Source organism: Chrysoperla carnea, chromosome 4 (assembly GCF_905475395.1).
Source record: "Chrysoperla carnea chromosome 4, inChrCarn1.1, whole genome shotgun sequence".
NCBI classification, from domain to species: domain Eukaryota; kingdom Metazoa; phylum Arthropoda; class Insecta; order Neuroptera; family Chrysopidae; genus Chrysoperla; species Chrysoperla carnea.
Genome location: NC_058340.1, coordinates 56,566,044 through 56,585,814, shown reverse-complemented (window position 1 = coordinate 56,585,814; position 19,771 = coordinate 56,566,044). Strand labels below are relative to the sequence as shown.

Sequence of the window (19,771 nt, the reverse complement as noted above, 5' to 3'; positions counted from 1 at the left end):
TTATTTCCATGCGTGGTTTTATTAAACAATAACAAAACGACGCCCTGTTTTTGAATAGAATATAATAATCATAATAATAATAATTTTTAGAATTAATAAAAATGAGAAATAAAATAGTTTTGTATACATAGTATGTATATACGTATGTAGTATGTTAGTGAATAGAATGTATTCAACGTACGGTATTGGTAGGTATATGTATATGGATGGTATAATAATAATATAATATAATATAATATAAAGTGGTGTTATATGTAGCGAACGATCATCGTTTCAAACAACGATTTATTTTATCCTACCACCCGTTTTCACTTCGTTTTCCTATTGTATTTAATAATTGTATATGACGTCACCATAAATCGATAGATGGCGCTTCATGTCTTTTATTGTTGTATGATAGAATATTGTAATAAAATGGCGGCCGTACAAGTGTAAAGGTAGACATTGTCATTAAAATAGTGTTAAACATTGTATATAACTATTGAATTTGTGTAAAAATTACTTAAATATTAACAATAATTGTGTTTTACAACATTTTATTATGTTTTTATCGATATTGTGATTGTGTGACAGACATAAATGTGTTGTTAATATTTGTCAAAGGACGCATTCAAGTTCTATAACGAAGCCATATTTACTATGGAAGATGTTATCTAGTGAATCAACGATATAAATTTGTATTTTTAACTGATTGCTGTTTAATAAAAGTAAGTTTTCTTATATTTTATGCATTTTAATTTATTTAAATACTATTTATTAGCAGATGGTTAAGTGAACCTTTGAGTATATAACGCTTTGATATTATTTTTTAATGGGGGGTGGGAGTACATATACACACACCAGAGTGACTTGAGATGAGCGGCTTATATCCCGCCGACCAAATACCAGCCATCAATTCACGGCTATTATGGCTTTATTTTTTGTATATTTTTCATATAATATTTTTTTTATTGCAAAATCCCTCTTTATACCCCACACCCCTCTCATTATTTTCATTAATTAATATACTTTTTTTACGGGAAAAATAGTTAGTATAATACATCATACCAACTTCCATTAGTATATGAAAAAATCAATTTTGTTATAAAAACATCAACTATTAGGAAATTACTTAACCGGCATTTCCGCATGTTTGATGAGGGTACACGTAATTTTTCTTTAGGAAAATTGATGCTGTACATATTAAAAACAAAAAATTATTCTTATTTAAGAAAACAATTTATAGTTATTTTATAAATTGTTTTCTACCTATAAAAGTAAATAGTGTTTGATTTGTATAATCATGTTTGGTTAATGTTTGCGAATATCGACGAAAATTCTGAAAATTTTAACCACATAATTAAAAATTTTTAAGACTGTTGTTCATTAGATTTAATAATTAAATAATAAATTATCGAAATTCAAGAAAATTAAAATTTCAAATTTTCGTAAGATAAAATAAAAAGGGGTTATCTGTTTATTTGTGACTAGTAATTAAGTAAAAATTTTTTAGGTACTGTGGAAGTTCCTGATTAAACAGCAATTACTGTAGAGCAGCAAGCACAGCTGAGTAATCAAATTTACTCTTTTCTAAAAATGAAAACAAAGAAAATTGTACTTTGACATAGAATTACGTAAAAAAAAACAGTTGGAAACCAAAATCTAAAAATACGTATTATAATAAAAATCTAAGAAAACAACCAAGTTATCTATGTTTTGTAAAGAGGAAAATATCAGCTAAGTGCTGTAGATGGATCCCGTTGGGCCGTGGTCGGCTTATGCCTCATATAATCGGCTAGCGGGAGTACAAGCCAGCGCCTCAAGTGGAGATTTTCATCACCATCATGGCGCTGGGCATAGTGCTGGAGGCGGTGTCCCATCAACAACGTCACAGCTTTTGTTACAAGCTGCACATACAACAGCATCGTTAGCATCATCAACAGCATCTCCATTTAATCCAGGAAGTTTTCTATCACCGCCTCCAGTTGCATACGATGCTGTTTTCAGTCCATTATTTCATCATGCAAATCCAAAACCTGCACACTATGTAAGTCAACATAGACAAGCCGCTGCATTACAAGCAGCTGCATCGAAACAATCGTCAGATAATGAATCACATTATGGATCACATCACCAAGCACCACCAGGACCACAAGGTTTCTTTGAACAAGGTGCATCAGCCGCAGCAGCTAGTGCCGCCGCATGGCAACAAAACAGTCCATTTGGCATACTCCCACACGAAAGTGTACCAAACTCACCAGGTGGTCCTGTACCAGCTACGACAAAGAGTTCATATGAGAATTTTAATGCACATTTTGCTGCTGCTCAAAGTTTAAATCATTTGAATTCTCAATTAGCTGCTGTTAGCGCAAAAACAAGTAGATCTCAAAGTCCACAAGTGAGTGCACCAAATCAACAATCGAAGCAATCATCAAACGCAAGTTCATTTTTTCAAGTTCCAACAACATTTGTTGGTGATTCTCCACTTTCTAGCTCATCGTCATTTAGTACTAGCAGCAGTAAAGGTACATCGCAACAAGACACCTATAATTCAAATTCAAATACCGCAACAAGTAACAACAATAGTAAGTCATTTCAAAGTAACTCAGTATCCTCAGTATCCCAACAATCATGTATCGTATCCTCACCCTCACCATCCTCACATAATACATCTGTTGTATCGAAAGAGTATCGTATCCCCCAAGCCCCTGTCCGTTCCACCTTATTCCCAAATCGTAGTGAAAAGGCTGCGAACCGCCAACAACAAGTTATCGCTAATGCTGCCGCAAATCATCAATCTTCATCGTTTGCTGCGCCACCGCCCGCAAAACCACAGCCGCCTCCTGCCCCCTCTACGCAACAAATACAAACAAAGGCACAAACAAAAATATATCCAGAGCTTGCAAATCAAACTGAACGTTCACAACGTCAACAATCATCTTCATCATCGAATGCAGCAGTTGGAGCTTCATCATCGTCAACCAGTCCAAGCCAATCGTCTCCAATAAGTTTTAGTATAATGGATGCACCAGGTCGGCCTCATTATGCTGGTTCAAATAGTTCAGCCACTAAAAGTGGACGAAGTACAACTGGTTCATCATCCTCATATCAACTTGGTGCTAATAGTGGTGGAACATATAGACATTATCAACCAGGTGCTAATCCTGCAACAGATAATGATTATCATCATAGAAGTGGTGGTAAGCAAGCTAGTACATCTGAATATACCCAAAGTAATGGTCCTACTGATTGTGGTGTTGTGGTACCAAGAAGGCCGAGTCCATTACAAGCACACTCGCAAGCCTCTCCTCTAGGTCATGTCCCAAGCCCAGCGTATCCAATGTATAATAGTCCATTAAACTCAATATCCTCACCGCAACAACAAGTCGCACCACCTTCCCCACTCGATGTATCCGTCCCACGTCCAACAAATTCAACCGGTGGTGGCGGCGTGGCCTATCCGTCAGTAATAACAAGAGCTCAACAACCGACACAACAAAATTGTTGGGAAGATCGATCATCCCAACAACATTCACGTACTACAAATAATAAATATCAACAGTCCAGTACGGCATCGTCATCAAGTACTGGTGGGTCAGCTTCGACGGGTACTGGTGGGTCTTCATCTTCAACATCGTATAATTCAATTGAAATACCAAGTAGACAAATTGAATTAGCAACAAATTCAACAACAAATCCACGTGCTGTACTTGGTATTTCCGAACGACAGCAAGCATACTTTGATTCAAATACGTCACATCAAGTGACATTACAAGATTTATCGAGTTGTCGTGGTGATCCAATGACAATCGTTAAAAATTTACAAACATTACAACAACAACAACAACAAGCAGCACAACAAGCTCAACAAGCGCAACAACAAGCTGCTGCAGCGGTTGCAGCACAGCAAGCTGCTGCTGCAGCTGCAGCCGCTGCAGTCGTCGCACAACAACAACAAAATGTAAATAATAGTTGTCAAGTACAACAAGACATTGTTAAAATTGAGGCAAAAAGCACTGGAGGAGGAGGGGGAGGAGGCGGCGGTGGTAATAGTACTGCGGGGGGCAATAAAAGGCGAAAAAGTAACGATAAAGGTGGTGGGCATAGTACATCGACATCATCAACGTCATCGTCGTCGGCATCAGCGATTTCTGATTTAACGGGTGCAGCAATGGCTGAATATTTCACTTCCCGAATACCACCACCAGCACATAGTTCTGGCGCTACGACGTCAAATCATCATCAACATCAACAACACCATCATCATCATCAAAATGGTGGTGCTACCAGTTATTTTGATTTTGAAAGATGGAATTTACCACCCCCACCACCTAAAATGTTTTCAGGCTCAGCATCTGCGGCAGCCTTTAGTGCTGCACAACAAATGCAACATCAACACCAATCTTTAATGGTTCCACATCATCATCCTGCTGCACCACCTCCCATACCATTTTATCCAGCATTTCACTTAGCAGCGGCGCAAGCCGCTACACCCTCATCCTCACATCATGAATACTCATCATCAACAGACTTAACGCCATTAACGTCATCATCTTCATCTGCATCCAATGCTTATCACCAAGAATCATCAAATCATCTCCATAATAATAGTCATAATCAATATTCCACGAATCCTTCATCGAATCCTAACCCTCCTGAAGAACAACCTAAGGTGGTCGTACCAAATATAGAAGAGGAATTGAATTTCCTTTCAGAAACAAATCGAACTAATCAAACAGTACATCAACATGCGCATGCTCAACCACACCAACAACCTGGTGCTGCAACAGCCGCCGCCGCCTCACATCATCATCCCCCGCAACCTCCTCATCAACAGCATCATCAGCCACCAGTTAATCCAATTGTGAATAAATTAGCCGAAAAGAAGATTACTGGACCTGGTTCTGGTTTTATGAATAGCTACCTTAAGTTTTTACAAGGTGAACGTGATAGTTCACCACCACCAGCTGGTACACGTGGTGGACGTAAAGCATCATGGCAACGAAAACCTGATCAACCAAATGGTACTGGTGGTATGATGACTGGAACACCAGGAGCAACTGGAACAACGGCCACTCCTAGTGTTGTGGTACCGCCACCACCTCCACCACCAGTACCAATTGCTCCAGTTGTACGACTTAGTAGTCAAGGTGATCCACAAGATGATCCACGTTACTTCCCTTTACCGAAAGAACGTAAACATCGTCTAGATAGTTCTGATGATGGTTTTGATAGTTCTGATGATGATTTACCTGGGTTTCGACCGAAATCATCACAATCGTCACAATCAGATAGTCGTCAATCGTCGAATAAATTAAATTCTGATAGTGCCATGAATGCATTATCAAGTGGTCGTAAAGGACGTCCACCAAAACCAGGTGGCCCATCTGAACGTAAACGTGCTAAACAGTCTGAACAAACACGTGGAAGTGGTGCGCAGAAATCGGCTGGAGCTGGAAATACTGGAAATCGCAGTAATTCTGAAGAAGGTTTGTTGACTTTTTATTAATTTGCGCTTTTGAAAGAGCTACATTCACAATGAAATTGTTATAATTATAATTATTTACTTTTAGTTATTAGCTTTCAATTAATTCTATTTATAAGTCAAGCTCTCATAACAGTAACCAGTAAACGTCATGATACACAAAAGAATAAACAGATACTTGATAAGACCAACAGATTAATTGTTATCTTTAGTGAATTTTTTCAAAATTAGATGTTTTAGGATGTATTGGTTATTGTTATATGGGAGCTTGAGCAACCTAAAGAAATTTTTACAGCATCTTAGCAGAGGTACAATATATCCATTTCCTTAAAAGGAAATTCCCTAAAAAGTATTTATTATTTTTTTGTGTAACAACAACCGTTATCTTCAAAAATCAATGATAACTAAACCAACTTTAAAAAAAAAAGCTTCATTAAAAAGCATTTTAGACGCTGTAACCAACGACAATTTTTAAAATTTGAAATAAAAGTAGAAAGTTTTATTTTATTCTCAGAAATATGATCAATACTGATTAAATCGAGTTAAAAAATTCAAAATAATATCCATTAATATTCATTTAGTTTTTCTTAAAATTAAGAAAATTATTTTTTAATTTAAAAAAATGAAATTTGACCAAATTATGAAATAGTTTATAATTTAAAATCATTGTACTTCATTATGCCGGCTGTTTTTTAATAAATGCGAATAAATCAAAAGGCGGTAGAGTACACCGAAGCAACAATCATATTGCTGTAAAGAACAAAACGTCCGGAAGTTCCTCTGTGCGGATATAATGTTGTTAAAATGTAGGAGTACCGTTACGGATTTGTATCCAAATCGTTGGGTTATCGACAAATGTTTCGAACAAAACTAGTTGGTATTTTATGATAAACGTTTTTGTTTTTTAATTTTCGAACAGAAAGCTCATTTTCGTAGAAATAGATTAATCTATTAGAGATATAACAAAACTTGCTTTATATTTAACTATTAGAGATAAATCAAAATTTTAATTAATTAATATATTTCGCAAAAAAATACCAACAATTTTTGTTAAGTTTTTTAAATATTTTTCTTAGGAAAAAATGTAAATAAATCTAGGAAATTTTATCGATAAAAATATTTAAGGTAGTACGAGCACCAAGGCAATTTGAAATTTAGGGTTGAAATTATTTGTACCTTATTATCATATTGATGATAAATTTTGTTATAACTTCATGCATGTAGACGAAAAATAAGAATAAAAATTTTCGATACCTGCCTTGGTTTTCGAAATATTGAAAGGTAAATAATTAAACGAAATTTTCAATTTTCGATATTTTGAAAATTACTCCAAATATCGAATAATTTTATTCTTACTTTTCGTCTTATATTGTCAAGTTATAACATAATTCACCATCAAAATTGAAAAAATATATTTTTTTAATTTGTGTCCCCACTATCGTGCTCAGACATCCTTAATTAGTCCAGCATAGCGGGTTTTTTTTTCAATAATTTATTAAAAACTTTAATTTAAATACTTTTTTTTTTTTTAATTTTCATCGACTAATTTTGGAGAAATCTATGAAAACATATCATCCATCTACCGTTTTACCATAAAATCAATGTTAAATGTGCCTACTTTTGAAGTGATTTATTTATTTAAATAATCGGACCACCCCTCTAAGATTTTCAAAATTGATTTAGACTTAGTCCAACTTCATATAAAAAGCTTCATATCAAGCTTTTTATTTAAAATTCCCTTGATGTTCGTACGTCCTTAATTCTACGCATAGTCAGTCGTTTTCATAATAGGTATTTTAAAACACATTTATTTATCAAGACTTTCAAACGTATTATTTGATAACTCTTCTCCAATAAAAGTGGAAATAAAAAAAGAAACCATATTGTTTAAGAGGCGATAATGTGATTATACTGTTGCGTGCAATAATTTACGAACATTTTAATAAAAGAGAAGTAAGTGTGATCAACTTTCGTTAGCTCGAACTGAGTGTGATCATATCTAGTCTTGGTTCAAGGTTCTTAAATATCTCAAAATTGTTCAAGCGTAGTGGTTGTGGAGAAGTTCACTTCTTTTTGAAGGTATCCCTGTATCACAATAAGCCTTGTAACCTAAGTGAAAATAACTTATCTAATACCAAACAGTTATATATACGCTAAACATTATCAGATCAGTCAGTCGAAAGCTTCCATTTTCTAGTTTTCAAATCATATGCCTAAAAATGTGTATTATCTTCAACCGTTTGGTACCCAGGATTGAAAAAGTCATTAAAATCATTATTTTTTAATTTAAATTAAGAGCTTACAAGAAGTGTAAAAAATGCGTTTTTAATCATTCCCATACAAAATTTAATGACAGAGTTATTGTTGAATCGGAATTGTTATCGACACTTTAAAAACAACAGTTTAAATTCGAATAAAAAGTTATTATTTTCTCTAGCCGTTGATAAAATTTCCTAATTTATTTTTAGAAAATCAGAAAGTTTCAAAAAATTGTTGATCACTCGAATCTTTTTTTCATAGAGATATAGTAATTTAAATCTTTTCGATTATTTTTCAATGATAAGAAAATATTATTCGATGATAAAAATAATTATTCTTAAAATGAATATTTGACGATTTGGAACACGAAGAAACCATAATGCAACGGTAAGACTTACAGATTATAGATCTCGATATGTTTTAGAAAATGGTGTTTTTTTAACATGTTTTAAAAATGATGAACGAGAAAGAGAAATATAATCATTTAATTAAAAAGATATAATATATTAAAGCCAAAAGTGTTTTATTTTGCTTTGCCACTAAATAACTGAAAAAGGCTCGCACGGGATTGAATAAAAACGACTTTATTGAAAAATTGGTTAAAATAAACAAGTTTTCGAAGGCATTTATTGGATAATACAAATTCTTGAGCGTACGATTTAAAAAGCGAGAAACAACACTACTAACAAGTTTTGTTTGAGTTGTGGTTGATTCTAATCCGATGATGTTTAGCGTAGCTGCTTGAAATTTCGAAAAAATATGAAAGTGTTTAACTTTATTCGTTGGCTAGTATATTTTGCAACCTTGAAAGATTACATTGAAATGATTGGAGTCTTTTAAAAGACCTTGTTTAAAAATCTGATCCAGTGTACGGAGTAATTACATTTTCATTGTGAATGATAGCTTTAAAAATGGTAATTAACTGAACAATAAATTGTAATTGAAATATTCCGTTTTCTTTTCTTTTCACAGCTACTACCATGACTGACATTGATGAGTAGCTTTTTAAATTCTATTTTACTGTTTTTATTTTTTAAAAACAATATATATAAATACATATATAAACATATATTTACGTTTTTTTTAAAAAAAAATTACAACTGTTTTATAAGATATTTTTTGTATATTTAATATTTTTCTTTCATTTTATTAAAGAAAAAAAAACATTTTAATATGTTATAATTTTCACATTTTCAAATTATGGAGAAAAATAATTTTAAAAAGTGGTTAACTATTTTAGAAACATATTTAAATGAGGGAGTAATACATTATTAAATTTCAAGATAAAGAAATTCTTTTTCCCTCTAATTGTGGATTGATGTTATTTAAATCTAATTTACAAAATATAATGGCTGCGTTTGGCTGGTATGAGCGCTCAGTTTGTTTACTGAGCACTTTCAAGATATTAAGCTTCTACCTATATCGATAATATATTTTTTCCATAAAAAATAGTATATATTATCGATATATGAGGAGATGATGAATGAATAGAGAGCGATTAATAAAAAAAATTAAGCGCCCGTATTGGCCAAACGCAACCATTGTTTCACATATTTTTGTATAATCAAACTTAGCTATGACTCAGAAATTGCAATTTCTCTTGTAGAGGTGTATTTATTCTTGAATTTGTAAGTTTGAGAATTTTTGAACATTAAACTTAAAGCCAAACAATTAACAAATATTAGTCCAATCTTTTTTATGCTCGTCCTTAACAAACGTCAGCATACTTTCTATTAATTGCAGTATAAATAATTTTTAATAATTTCAAAAACGATAAGGTCTAGAAAAAATTTGAAATTATATATACCCAGAAGTAGATTAGATTCCTTGGCTACGATTCGTATCACTCATATATTTTGTTGAAATTCTTTCAAACCACAGTGCTTAAACAGTCCAATAATTTTCAAGAAATAATGAACTTATTTTCGGATCTACAAATCAATGGTAAATAATATAAAACTCAAAAAAATTGATAACAGTGTATGAATAAATCATTTAACTTTAAATTGATGGCAAATTTTTTTGGGTACGGCAAAAAATCGGAAATTTCATTTAGATAGTAATTTCCGATCCTAAATAGATAAATCACAATGATGAACAGATTTCCGATCTTTTTGGTGTAGCCTAAAAATTTGCTAAAAATAACTGAAATGAATGACGTACGTTGATTCATCAATTGCTTCTGGGTTTTCTATTTTTTATCAATGAAAATTATCGGTGTTTGGTCTAGAATTATGAAAGAAATTCAACTATTTGTAATAATCTGATACATGAATCGTAGTCAACGATGTATTTAAAAATACTAACAATTCCCAAGTATTTTTTTAATTTCAAAAATCAAATGAATTGGTAAAGTATTGAATGCAATTACTTATTTTCTAATAAAAAATATTCGAAGAAATATTAAAAGCTGCTTTGATGACAACAAAAAATAAGAAAAAAAATTTCAGAATCAGGATCTGATCTTAATTCGTGTATATCTCGTGTATTTTTTTAGGATAGTTTTTTCGTAACTGTTACCTTTGGTGTGCCGTTTTAGGAATAATATAAACACACTTAATTTAATTTTTAAGGGTAATTTTACCATTAGAATTAAAATCTTCACAGAAAATATTAAAATTTAAACTAATATATTTTTTTTTTTAATATGACTATTTTTAAATCGATAAATTTTTGAATTCATTTAGAAATATCGATCATAACTAATTACGACCGATGTCGACTCCTATTCAGACATTTAGTACCTCGTATACTTAAAAATATAAAGAGCATTCACTTTTTCTTGGAGAAAAAAATTCAAGATGCATGAGATGCTGAATTTTTCGAAAAGATTCGTCGCCTATTCTACCTTTTGTTTCGGGTAACTAAAATCTTTTGAATCGAGCCAATCCCCACATTGAAAACTTACGATGTTAGGAAATTCTATCTCTATCTAAGTTTTGTTTAGATCGTCGCTTTTTTTGTCAGATATCTTTAAAGTAGTTTTGATCTAAATTTACTAAATAGTTTTGATCTAAAATAACTTTCAGGAATATTTCTGTTCTTTGGAATTTCGGAGCATAATTTTAATCACCAATTCGAGAAAGATGAATCCTTATTTACAAAAATCTTTTAACTAAGTTTGAATGTATGAATCGTTAATTTTTATGATAGGATTAGCAGGAAACAAACAATATTTGAAAATGTATTGCTTCCTCATAACACATTTGATTTCTAAATAATAGACCTTAATAACAAAATAAAATATTAAAAAAATAAATCATAAATTTACATAAATCTCACAGTAATCGTTGTACAATAACATAATGCTTTTTGATTTTACCGTTTTTTTTTTTTTTTTCTGTTTTAATTATTTTTTTTTTTTATTTAATTAAATTTAGTAAAATATTACAAAAAAATAACTTATTATTATTGAAAATAAAATTGATTGATGAATTTGAATGCATAATATAATGTTTTACTCAGCTGTAAATATATTCTGTACGATATTCATTTCATTTGACAAAATAAAAATGAATTTACAAAAATCAAAATTAGGATGTTACTAATTTGAGTTTAAATACTTTAATCCACCTCTCTATCTTTCTCGTCAATGTTGTGTGTTATGGTAGTTAGCACCCAAAAACAAACAAAATTTTTTTTATTTTAATTTTTTTTTTCAAATCATTTTTTGTAATTTTTAGATGTATTCTAGCAATATTTTAATTATTGATTAAAATATTGCTAGAATGTATCTATTTGTTTTAATATTAAATATACAAAATTCAATATAAACATTTTTTTCATTTATCATTCATTTTTTGGTTTTTAAAATTTTTGATCGGTTTAAAAGTCATAGAACGTGAAGTATCATCAAGAAAAGTTAAGTAAAACTAGAATTTTTTTTCAAAATTTCGATCATCTCATGAGTTTGTTTGTTTTTTTTTTCATTTGTTTTGAAAAAACTATCAAAAATATTTATATAAAATAGCTGTAGAAGATCCTTTGCAATTACCACCACGTCGAGAAACTTCACGTCGTGCTGCTAAAGAGAAAAGCAATATACAACAGTTAATTGCTAAGCAAGCGCAGGCAACAGTTGCTGGTGATGCAGATGATCCTGATGAACCGGTTGAGTTTGTTGATTCAGATTCAGATCCAGCTTGGACTCCTGTGAAGGTAAAACGATTAATTCAATAAATTTTATAAAATCATATCTATATCGATATTTCTCAATGTCAATTTGTTTTTATTTCACTCACGTCCAAACTAAATTTCAAATCGACGTGATTTTTATGCACAGAAATAGTTGATATCCAGAGAGTAATAACTAAATATAAACTACTTTTTATCCCAAAAAATATTCCATTCCTACGGAACGCTTATTTAGTTTTAGTAAAGTACATAGAATTAATAATAATATTAATATTTTTCCGTATCAGTTTGTTCTTCTATCACACCCAAACTAAACTCCAGATCCTGAAATTTGTGCACAGAGATACTTGGATGTTCGGAGAGTAACGTAGTTTCGTAGATTATTTTTTATCCCGAAAAGTATACAGTATATTAAATTTTGAAAAAGTACACAGAAATAAGAATAATATAGAATATATCGAAGAATCTTTATAAATTGTTAAATCCCTTGTTGTTTTTTTCATGACTTAGTCTTTGAAAATAACTTTTTTTATTCCTCTCCGACTTCGCGGAGAAGCGGCGAATAATCATTATAATTTTTTTAACATTTTAGGAAGGAGCAGATGATGATGAAATGAGCATGTTGTCTGGACGACGAAAAGTGAAACGTCAACGATCATCTTCTAGTCGGAAACGAAATTCACGTAATCTTATATCGGCAGCTGCACAAGGAGCTGGTTTGGACTTTGATGGATATTCAAGCAGTGATAGTATAGGAACAATGGCTAAAAAAAGACAGCAGGCTAGTGCTGGTATGTAAATTTTTTTTATTTATCGATTTTATTTTATAATAAAAATAATATTGAGTTAATAAGAAATTGCGTTAGAATTCCAAGTAATAACTCTTGATCTTCTACAACAGGTTACAGTTGTAGGGCTACCCGCCCTTAAAATGACAGATAGATTGCTTTAATTCACAATTTTGTAATATAATTTACAATACATTTCCTTGATTCGCTAGAAATTTATACAGCCTAAGCTACACTAAAATTACACTACACTAATTTTTTCATTAGCAGATAGAATTTTGTACCAAATAATATGATTTTTGTGTTCTTTCTCCTAAAATTTAAGGCGATATTTCGAAAAATTTCTTAAATGATTAGTAAATCTTACAATCTACAAAAAATAAAATCTCTATATCGGTTTTTTTATTTTCCATTTGTTTGACTACCAGAAAAATATTTGACTAAAGAAACGACGTGAAATCGATCCGAGAAATTGCTCTTCGTTGGGATTTTGGACGATAGCTCAGAAACTATGCATCTAGTCATCAAATGAATCCGTTTTTTGTGATCAAAATTACCTTAAGTACTGAATTTTTCGAATTAGAGACAAAATAAATTATTTTGGTATACAACCCAAGAATACAAAAAAAGGATTCATTTTACGATTGGTCGAGTATTTCCCATAATCACTTGAAATTGCTAAATGAATAAATATATTTTATTTTTCAAATTTCAGTTGCAAACAAAACAACAACTCCAAAACAATCGGTGCCACCCACATTAGAAGATAATATAGCCGCATCAGTTACCTCACAAAGTAGTAATTCCTCAACATCCGCCGCAGCGACAACTGTACCTACAAACTCCACTGAAGAAATGCCTTTTAAGGTAAGTTACCGTTATAAGCAGCAAATTTAATTCAAAATAGATATTTCTTTTTTTTTTTCTTCTTTAATTTTGTGTTTTGATCAATGATCAATCACCATGATATTTGATTAATATTAATACTGGATGTTAAACTCCTTAAACAACATCCTCACATTAACTCATACTTGATCAAATTTCATGGTAATGATTAAAACAAATAAAATGGTGAGATTTTCTTAATCTGCATTTGAAAGAGATATTATTTGTTATAAATAATTCTTATTCTTAATATGCAGTCAAACAGATTGAAGGAGAAACAGCATCAGGTTTGTGGAAAAATTAATAAATTTGTTCTCCCAATAAAATATTTTTGTTTATTTGTTGCACACTACAAAACAAAAAAAATGCCACAAAACAAATCTAAACAATTCTCTTTGCTGCAAAATTTTTTTATTGAATGAAAATTTATATATTTTTAAAACATTTTTATATAATTCAAAATGGAACAAAATTGTTTGTTGATTTTTAATCTTATGTTTTGTTTTTCTCTATTACAGTCGGGTGAATTTGTTGTGATTAAATCAGAATTAAGTGAAGAATGGCCAGCTATTTGGCGTGTGGATGGCAAAACATTGTTACAAAAATATGAACCATTTGACCAAAATGGGCAAACATTGTACAGAAATATTTCTACAGTAAGTAATTATTATTGTAATATTCAAAAAGAGCTGAGTTAAATAATATTAAAAACGAGCTTCTCGTAAATCAATTTTAACGATAAAATCGGAAAATTACTATAAATAGTGTTGCTGTCCGCTTATAATTTGAGTTTCATGCAACCAACTTTATGTCATTTTCTTTGTTGTGTAACACTTTCTTACTGAAGAGGTTTTTTGTCTCACCCCAAAGTTTCCACTGCTTAGAATAATCAAGTAAACGTTCAAAAAACTAAAGGTATTTTTTTAACACCTACAAAAGTAGTGGGGTATCCTAGCCACCGTGCTAAATTGGCAACATAGGTTTTAGTGTGATTCATTGATCCCTTCAGAATAGCCAAAGAAGCAATAAACTAAAATTATTCTTTTGATTTTTGAGTTTATAAATCGATCGAAAAAAAAATTGATATCCTTAAATTATTTGTTACAGTATACATCATGGACGGCTGAAAACAAGAAATTGTACATTCCAGTTCCCGTACGTTTTCGTGCTCAAAATCAACTTGAGACTATTGTTGAATTCTTACGTAAAGAATTAACAATCGTTGACACAGAATATATTGAACGTGCTATGAAGGAGGCTGAAGTATATCAAGATAATTTCGAAGTCTACATACAAACGTTAATATCACAAGCATTAGATAGTAATTTTCTTACTGAAATATTTCAAGAGCAAGGTATGTCCAAAAACATTTTGTTATAATAGAGGATAATCCTGATGTCGAATTGGTCATATTACCCATAAAAATGTAAAACTAGATTTGGTACCATGACAAAATTTGAAAGTGAAATTAACATTGATTAAAAAACAAAGAAGTTATTGCATTCAAAGGTTGCCCATCTCCTTTTAGAAATACAGTTTTATATGTAATATTTGGCGATACTCACATATGATGTCACTAGTGGGGTATCTTCCTCTTTGCTTTATTAGGAATTTTAAACGTTTATATCTTGCATACTAGTAAAGATTTTTAAAAACCTACTTCACTTTTCTGTTTGTGAAGTGAGAATTCTTCATCTGTTAAAATTTTTCCCGATATTCTGAAAATTTAGATAAAAAATATGAACTTAAAAATTTTAAGTGTATTTGTCGAATTTATTTTTGAGAAATATCGATTTATATTGTCCGCTCAGTCCTATGTGTAACCTTACTTTTTGCCACCTAAAAACTTAAATTTCAACGAAATTAATTCGTCGAAACAGTATATTTTTTTCTCAACTTATATTTTTGATGATATGTATAACATTTTTCCGCGAAAAAGCTTGTTTGCTTGTGTTAACGTTTTGCTCTTCACCCCTGAGCCACTGCAAGCTACAATAAGGTTAACTGAATAGCAAATAGTTTGTGTCTGATACCGAGAATGCTGTAATCAGAATTCTATTAGAATCTGTATCATCTTTATCAAAACTATTATTTTATATTAGTTTTATTAATTTTTTTACTCAATTTTCTTGTCAAAACCTACTTTAAAGACCCCATGGGAACTTTACCATATTAGATAACTTGTAAACATCATTTCTATTTCTACCTTGATTTTACTGGATTGATAATCGATTTTTTATTTTGTTCTAGATGAATATTTCTTATCAAATGTTAAAACTGTGGATGATATAACTGAAGATCGTAAACGAAAATTACTATCGATCACAAGATGGCCGTCTAGTGTACAAGCATCAGTTAGTACGTGGCCATGTTTGAATGTATTAAGTGAATTGACTGCTAGCGAAACGGAAGGACGTTTGTGTGCTGCTTGTCAACAACCACGTGTATCATTACGGATATTACTTTATGGACAACCATACAATGCGACCACATTAGATGGCTGCCAACCCGATCCAAGACAACAATTAGAAAAAGTGAGTATTTAAATTAAGAAAGAGTGTTTTTTGCCGCTCCATGTTATAAGTTCTTCGGCACCCACTTCAATAGAATTTAATATGAGTTCAATTAGGATTTTTAACCAAATTTTTTTGACGAAAATGGAAAGGTCATATATAAACTTTATAACAAAAGTGTTTGTATTCTTTATTTTTTCATGATAATTTTAAAGTTACAGATAGTTTTAAAAGAACTTTTCAAAAGAGAAACGAAAACGCCCGACAAAAAAAAAATGTTCGTAAAACATCGTTGTGACGTAATAATGTTAATTGAATAGTATTCACTGTATACAATTATTAATTGACATTATGACGTTACATGATCTTTTACGAACATTTTTTTTGTCGGGTGTTTTCGTTTCTCTTTTGTTCTTTTAAAACTGCCTGTAACTTTAAAATTATCATGAATAAATAAAAAATGAAAACAGTTATAAAACTTATATATAATCATTCCATTTTTATCAACAGAAAAAAAAAAAAAATCCCAAAATCTCAATTTACAGTAAATTAATACACTATTAGCATCGTGAATTTGACCGAAAGGGCGAACTGAGGGCAAAACGAGTATTAAAGACATTGGTATCATAGAAACTTCAATATAATAAGTCTAACAAAGAAAGTTTTAAGAAATCCATTTAAAAAATAAAAAAACCCAAGTTTAAACATATATTTTTATTAAAAAATTTTCAATTTGACAGAATTTCTTAAACAAATAAAAATTGACTAACAATTTTCTAATTTAACAGGATTTCTTAATGTGTCGAGTATGTTGTGATCGAGTACAGTTACTAAATCGTGTTGCACATCAAAAGTATCGTATGTATGTAGAGTGTGCAAAACGTGTAGCTGAGAAACGATCACTTGATCCACATAAGGATACAACAATTATATTAAATGAATTGTTGGCAGATGAATCATGGCTATCTCAGGTAAGATTTATACTTATTTTATTTAAATTAGTATTTTCAGACTTTTAATAATCTGAATATTAGTTAGCAAAATAGCTAACTTATTTGCTGTTGGTTTTTGATGAGTTGGGGGGTTCGAATTCCACAGTTGTAAAATAAATTATTTAAAACAGTTGAGATCAGGTCGCTGCAGCGCATGACACATGCATGCATGATTGAAAAGTGTTAGGCTCTAGGTGTAATAGTCATTAAAAAACAAGGATCAGTCTTGGATGGGTTATATAATCAAGCAATCAAGAAATTTTCTTCAAGCACATTATGATGCTAATGAGCATGAAAAATTGTTTTCATTCTGACGGAACTTAAGATATTTCGTTCTAGGCCCCTTCGATTCTGTCTTTAAAGATTATACACAAGTAATTAATAAAACTAACAAATTTTGTTTTTTATAGTTGTTCCAAGAAGTAAGGATGTCATGGGCTGAAATTGATAGTTTAGAGCTACAATCTCGAAATCCAACAACTGGGGGGACCAATACGCAGGCCTAAATCATTAAACACCAACAAATAAAAACTACCTATTAATAAACACAGACTATTATTAATTAATTGTTTTAAAAAAATCTCATATTATACAAATTATCGTAAATACAGCTAAGAAAAAGGCACAAATTATTAATTTAAAACCATTTACAATAGACATTTTTTGTGCAAGGTATATGAACATTTTTAAATATACGATCGATTTTGTCACTGTGAACAGTGGGACATTCACTGATCCATTTTTGATCAAAATATTGTGTATATTAATTAATTAAAATTCATTAATTACATGGGTTATGTTTACAATACACATCGATGTTAAATTAAATATGCCAAGAGTGTAAACAATAACTGTAAAACAACTTGAGATGGAATTTTTATATTGAGGATTTCATGGATTTGGACATCATCAGATTCATATCTTACCATTCATTGGTAACGTTGTACCTGAAAAATATACGATGTAAAATCCAAATCTTGTATTAAATTTCGTTGTTTCGTTTCATTTATTGTGTTGGAGGAACCGATAACAAGTAACTTAATTCAACTCGGATTGATATTGTAAACACTCAAGGTATATTCCTAAGAATTCTATGGTATGAAAAAAATGAATTTATAATAGAAAAAAAAAACCATTTATAAGATATGATAAAATAATTGACTATTTCGGTTGCCATTTTTACCTAATATTTTTACGTTAAATATTTTTAGTTAGTATGAAAAAAAAAATTAAAAAATAAAAACAATATATATATTAATTATATATAAATAAATATATATCAATAAAATATTATTAGTAATTGAAAAAAAAAAAACAATATGATGTATAAAAAATGACTTTTTTTTTAAATAATTGTATATTCTGTTTCTTAAAAATTGTTTCGTTTTTTCATGATAAAATAATTCGATCGCGTATTCGTGTTTATTTATAAAGTATATAATAATACATGCGAGAGGCCATTTAATTATTTTATATACATGCTACGCTCATAATAAACGTTTAAATATTATAAATTACAAAAAATTTTCATTTAAAATAATTTCATTTTTCTAAACAATAATATTATTCGAAATTGTATCATTTTAATAATTTTAAATTCTAATTGTAAATAACGATAATAAATCGTATTTAAGCTTTTCTTTCATAATAAATAAATTTATTATTCCTCGCTTCGTGTCTGTTTATAGAATCGCAACATTCAGCAATTCAGAATTAGCTCAGAAACATCAATATATTCGTTGCTCTGTGGATGTTGCAAGCATGTTTTCAGAATTGATTAACACAACTTTTTTAATTCGCTAGTATCACGGATAAAGTATAACTAAAGCACAACAGATATTCAATGTATCAACACAATTCTTTCGTAAATAATTTTAAAGAGAATAGATACAAAAATAACTCGTTTTCTAATCAATTCAACACTTTTACGGTTGCTTAATAAATTCAAGATCCTTTTTGCATTTAATGGTCGTTGAGAACAAAACACCTAGACGAAAAATTGACTTCTAATCCAGGATATGTTTGGACTTCTAAAAATATAATGAATTCACTTGGTTTTTTGACATGAACATGAATATTTTGGGAGAAAAAGTTTATTTTCATTTTCCCTGTTTAAAACTTGAATACACCAGAGAATTAATTTTTTTTTGCATCATGAATGATCATCCATTTATATTCATTGAAGACTTCTTATAATTTTGATTCTGTGTACGACCTTATTTCCAGCAAGCCGGACACCCTCTTTGTCGTTGCCATTTGAAGATTATTTATATTCTTTTTATCATCTAATTCGTTGTCAATTTGATTCAAATTCCACGGAGCTTACGCTTTTCCTTAACCCCGTTGTTAATAACAATAAGAGGGGTACCGCTAGTGAATCCCTAGCACCTAGACCAATGTGTCCTATGTGTCCAATTTGAATGTTTAATATGAGTTTGTTTGTATATGAGATGCGACGGGCGCTATATTTACCCCGATAAAAAAATTTATGAAAATTAAGGCCTTAGATTTAAAAAAAGATGATGGTTGTTTATATAATGTATTTAAGAATATATTTAAAATTGCTACTATTTTACAATTAAAATTAAACTCATGAAAATATACAATAGATATCAAAATAGACATCGCAATTTATAATTTTCAATTCTTATTTCTATATAAAATTTTTTGTTTTTGTAATAACATGTGGCAATATTTTCCTAGTCAAAATAAACATTTGTAAATGCAATTTTTAGT

The 19,771-nt window shown here is 30.3% G+C and overlaps 1 protein-coding gene across 1 annotated transcript; it reads left to right on the top strand.

Annotated features, from left to right (window-relative positions):
* The first annotated feature begins 422 nt into the window (after nucleotides 1-422).
* On the top strand, nucleotides 423-18,128 carry LOC123299201 (serine-rich adhesin for platelets-like). Its single transcript, XM_044881497.1, has 10 exons — nucleotides 423-707; nucleotides 1,493-5,468; nucleotides 11,694-11,881; nucleotides 12,450-12,648; nucleotides 13,361-13,512; nucleotides 14,049-14,186; nucleotides 14,638-14,884; nucleotides 15,781-16,064; nucleotides 16,832-17,014; nucleotides 17,446-18,128. The coding sequence occupies exons 2-10, from the start codon at nucleotides 1,730-1,732 to the stop codon at nucleotides 17,539-17,541; spliced, it is 5,226 nt and encodes a 1,741-aa protein (XP_044737432.1). The 5' UTR covers nucleotides 423-707; nucleotides 1,493-1,729; the 3' UTR covers nucleotides 17,542-18,128.
* Nucleotides 18,129-19,771: the final 1,643 nt, after the last annotated feature.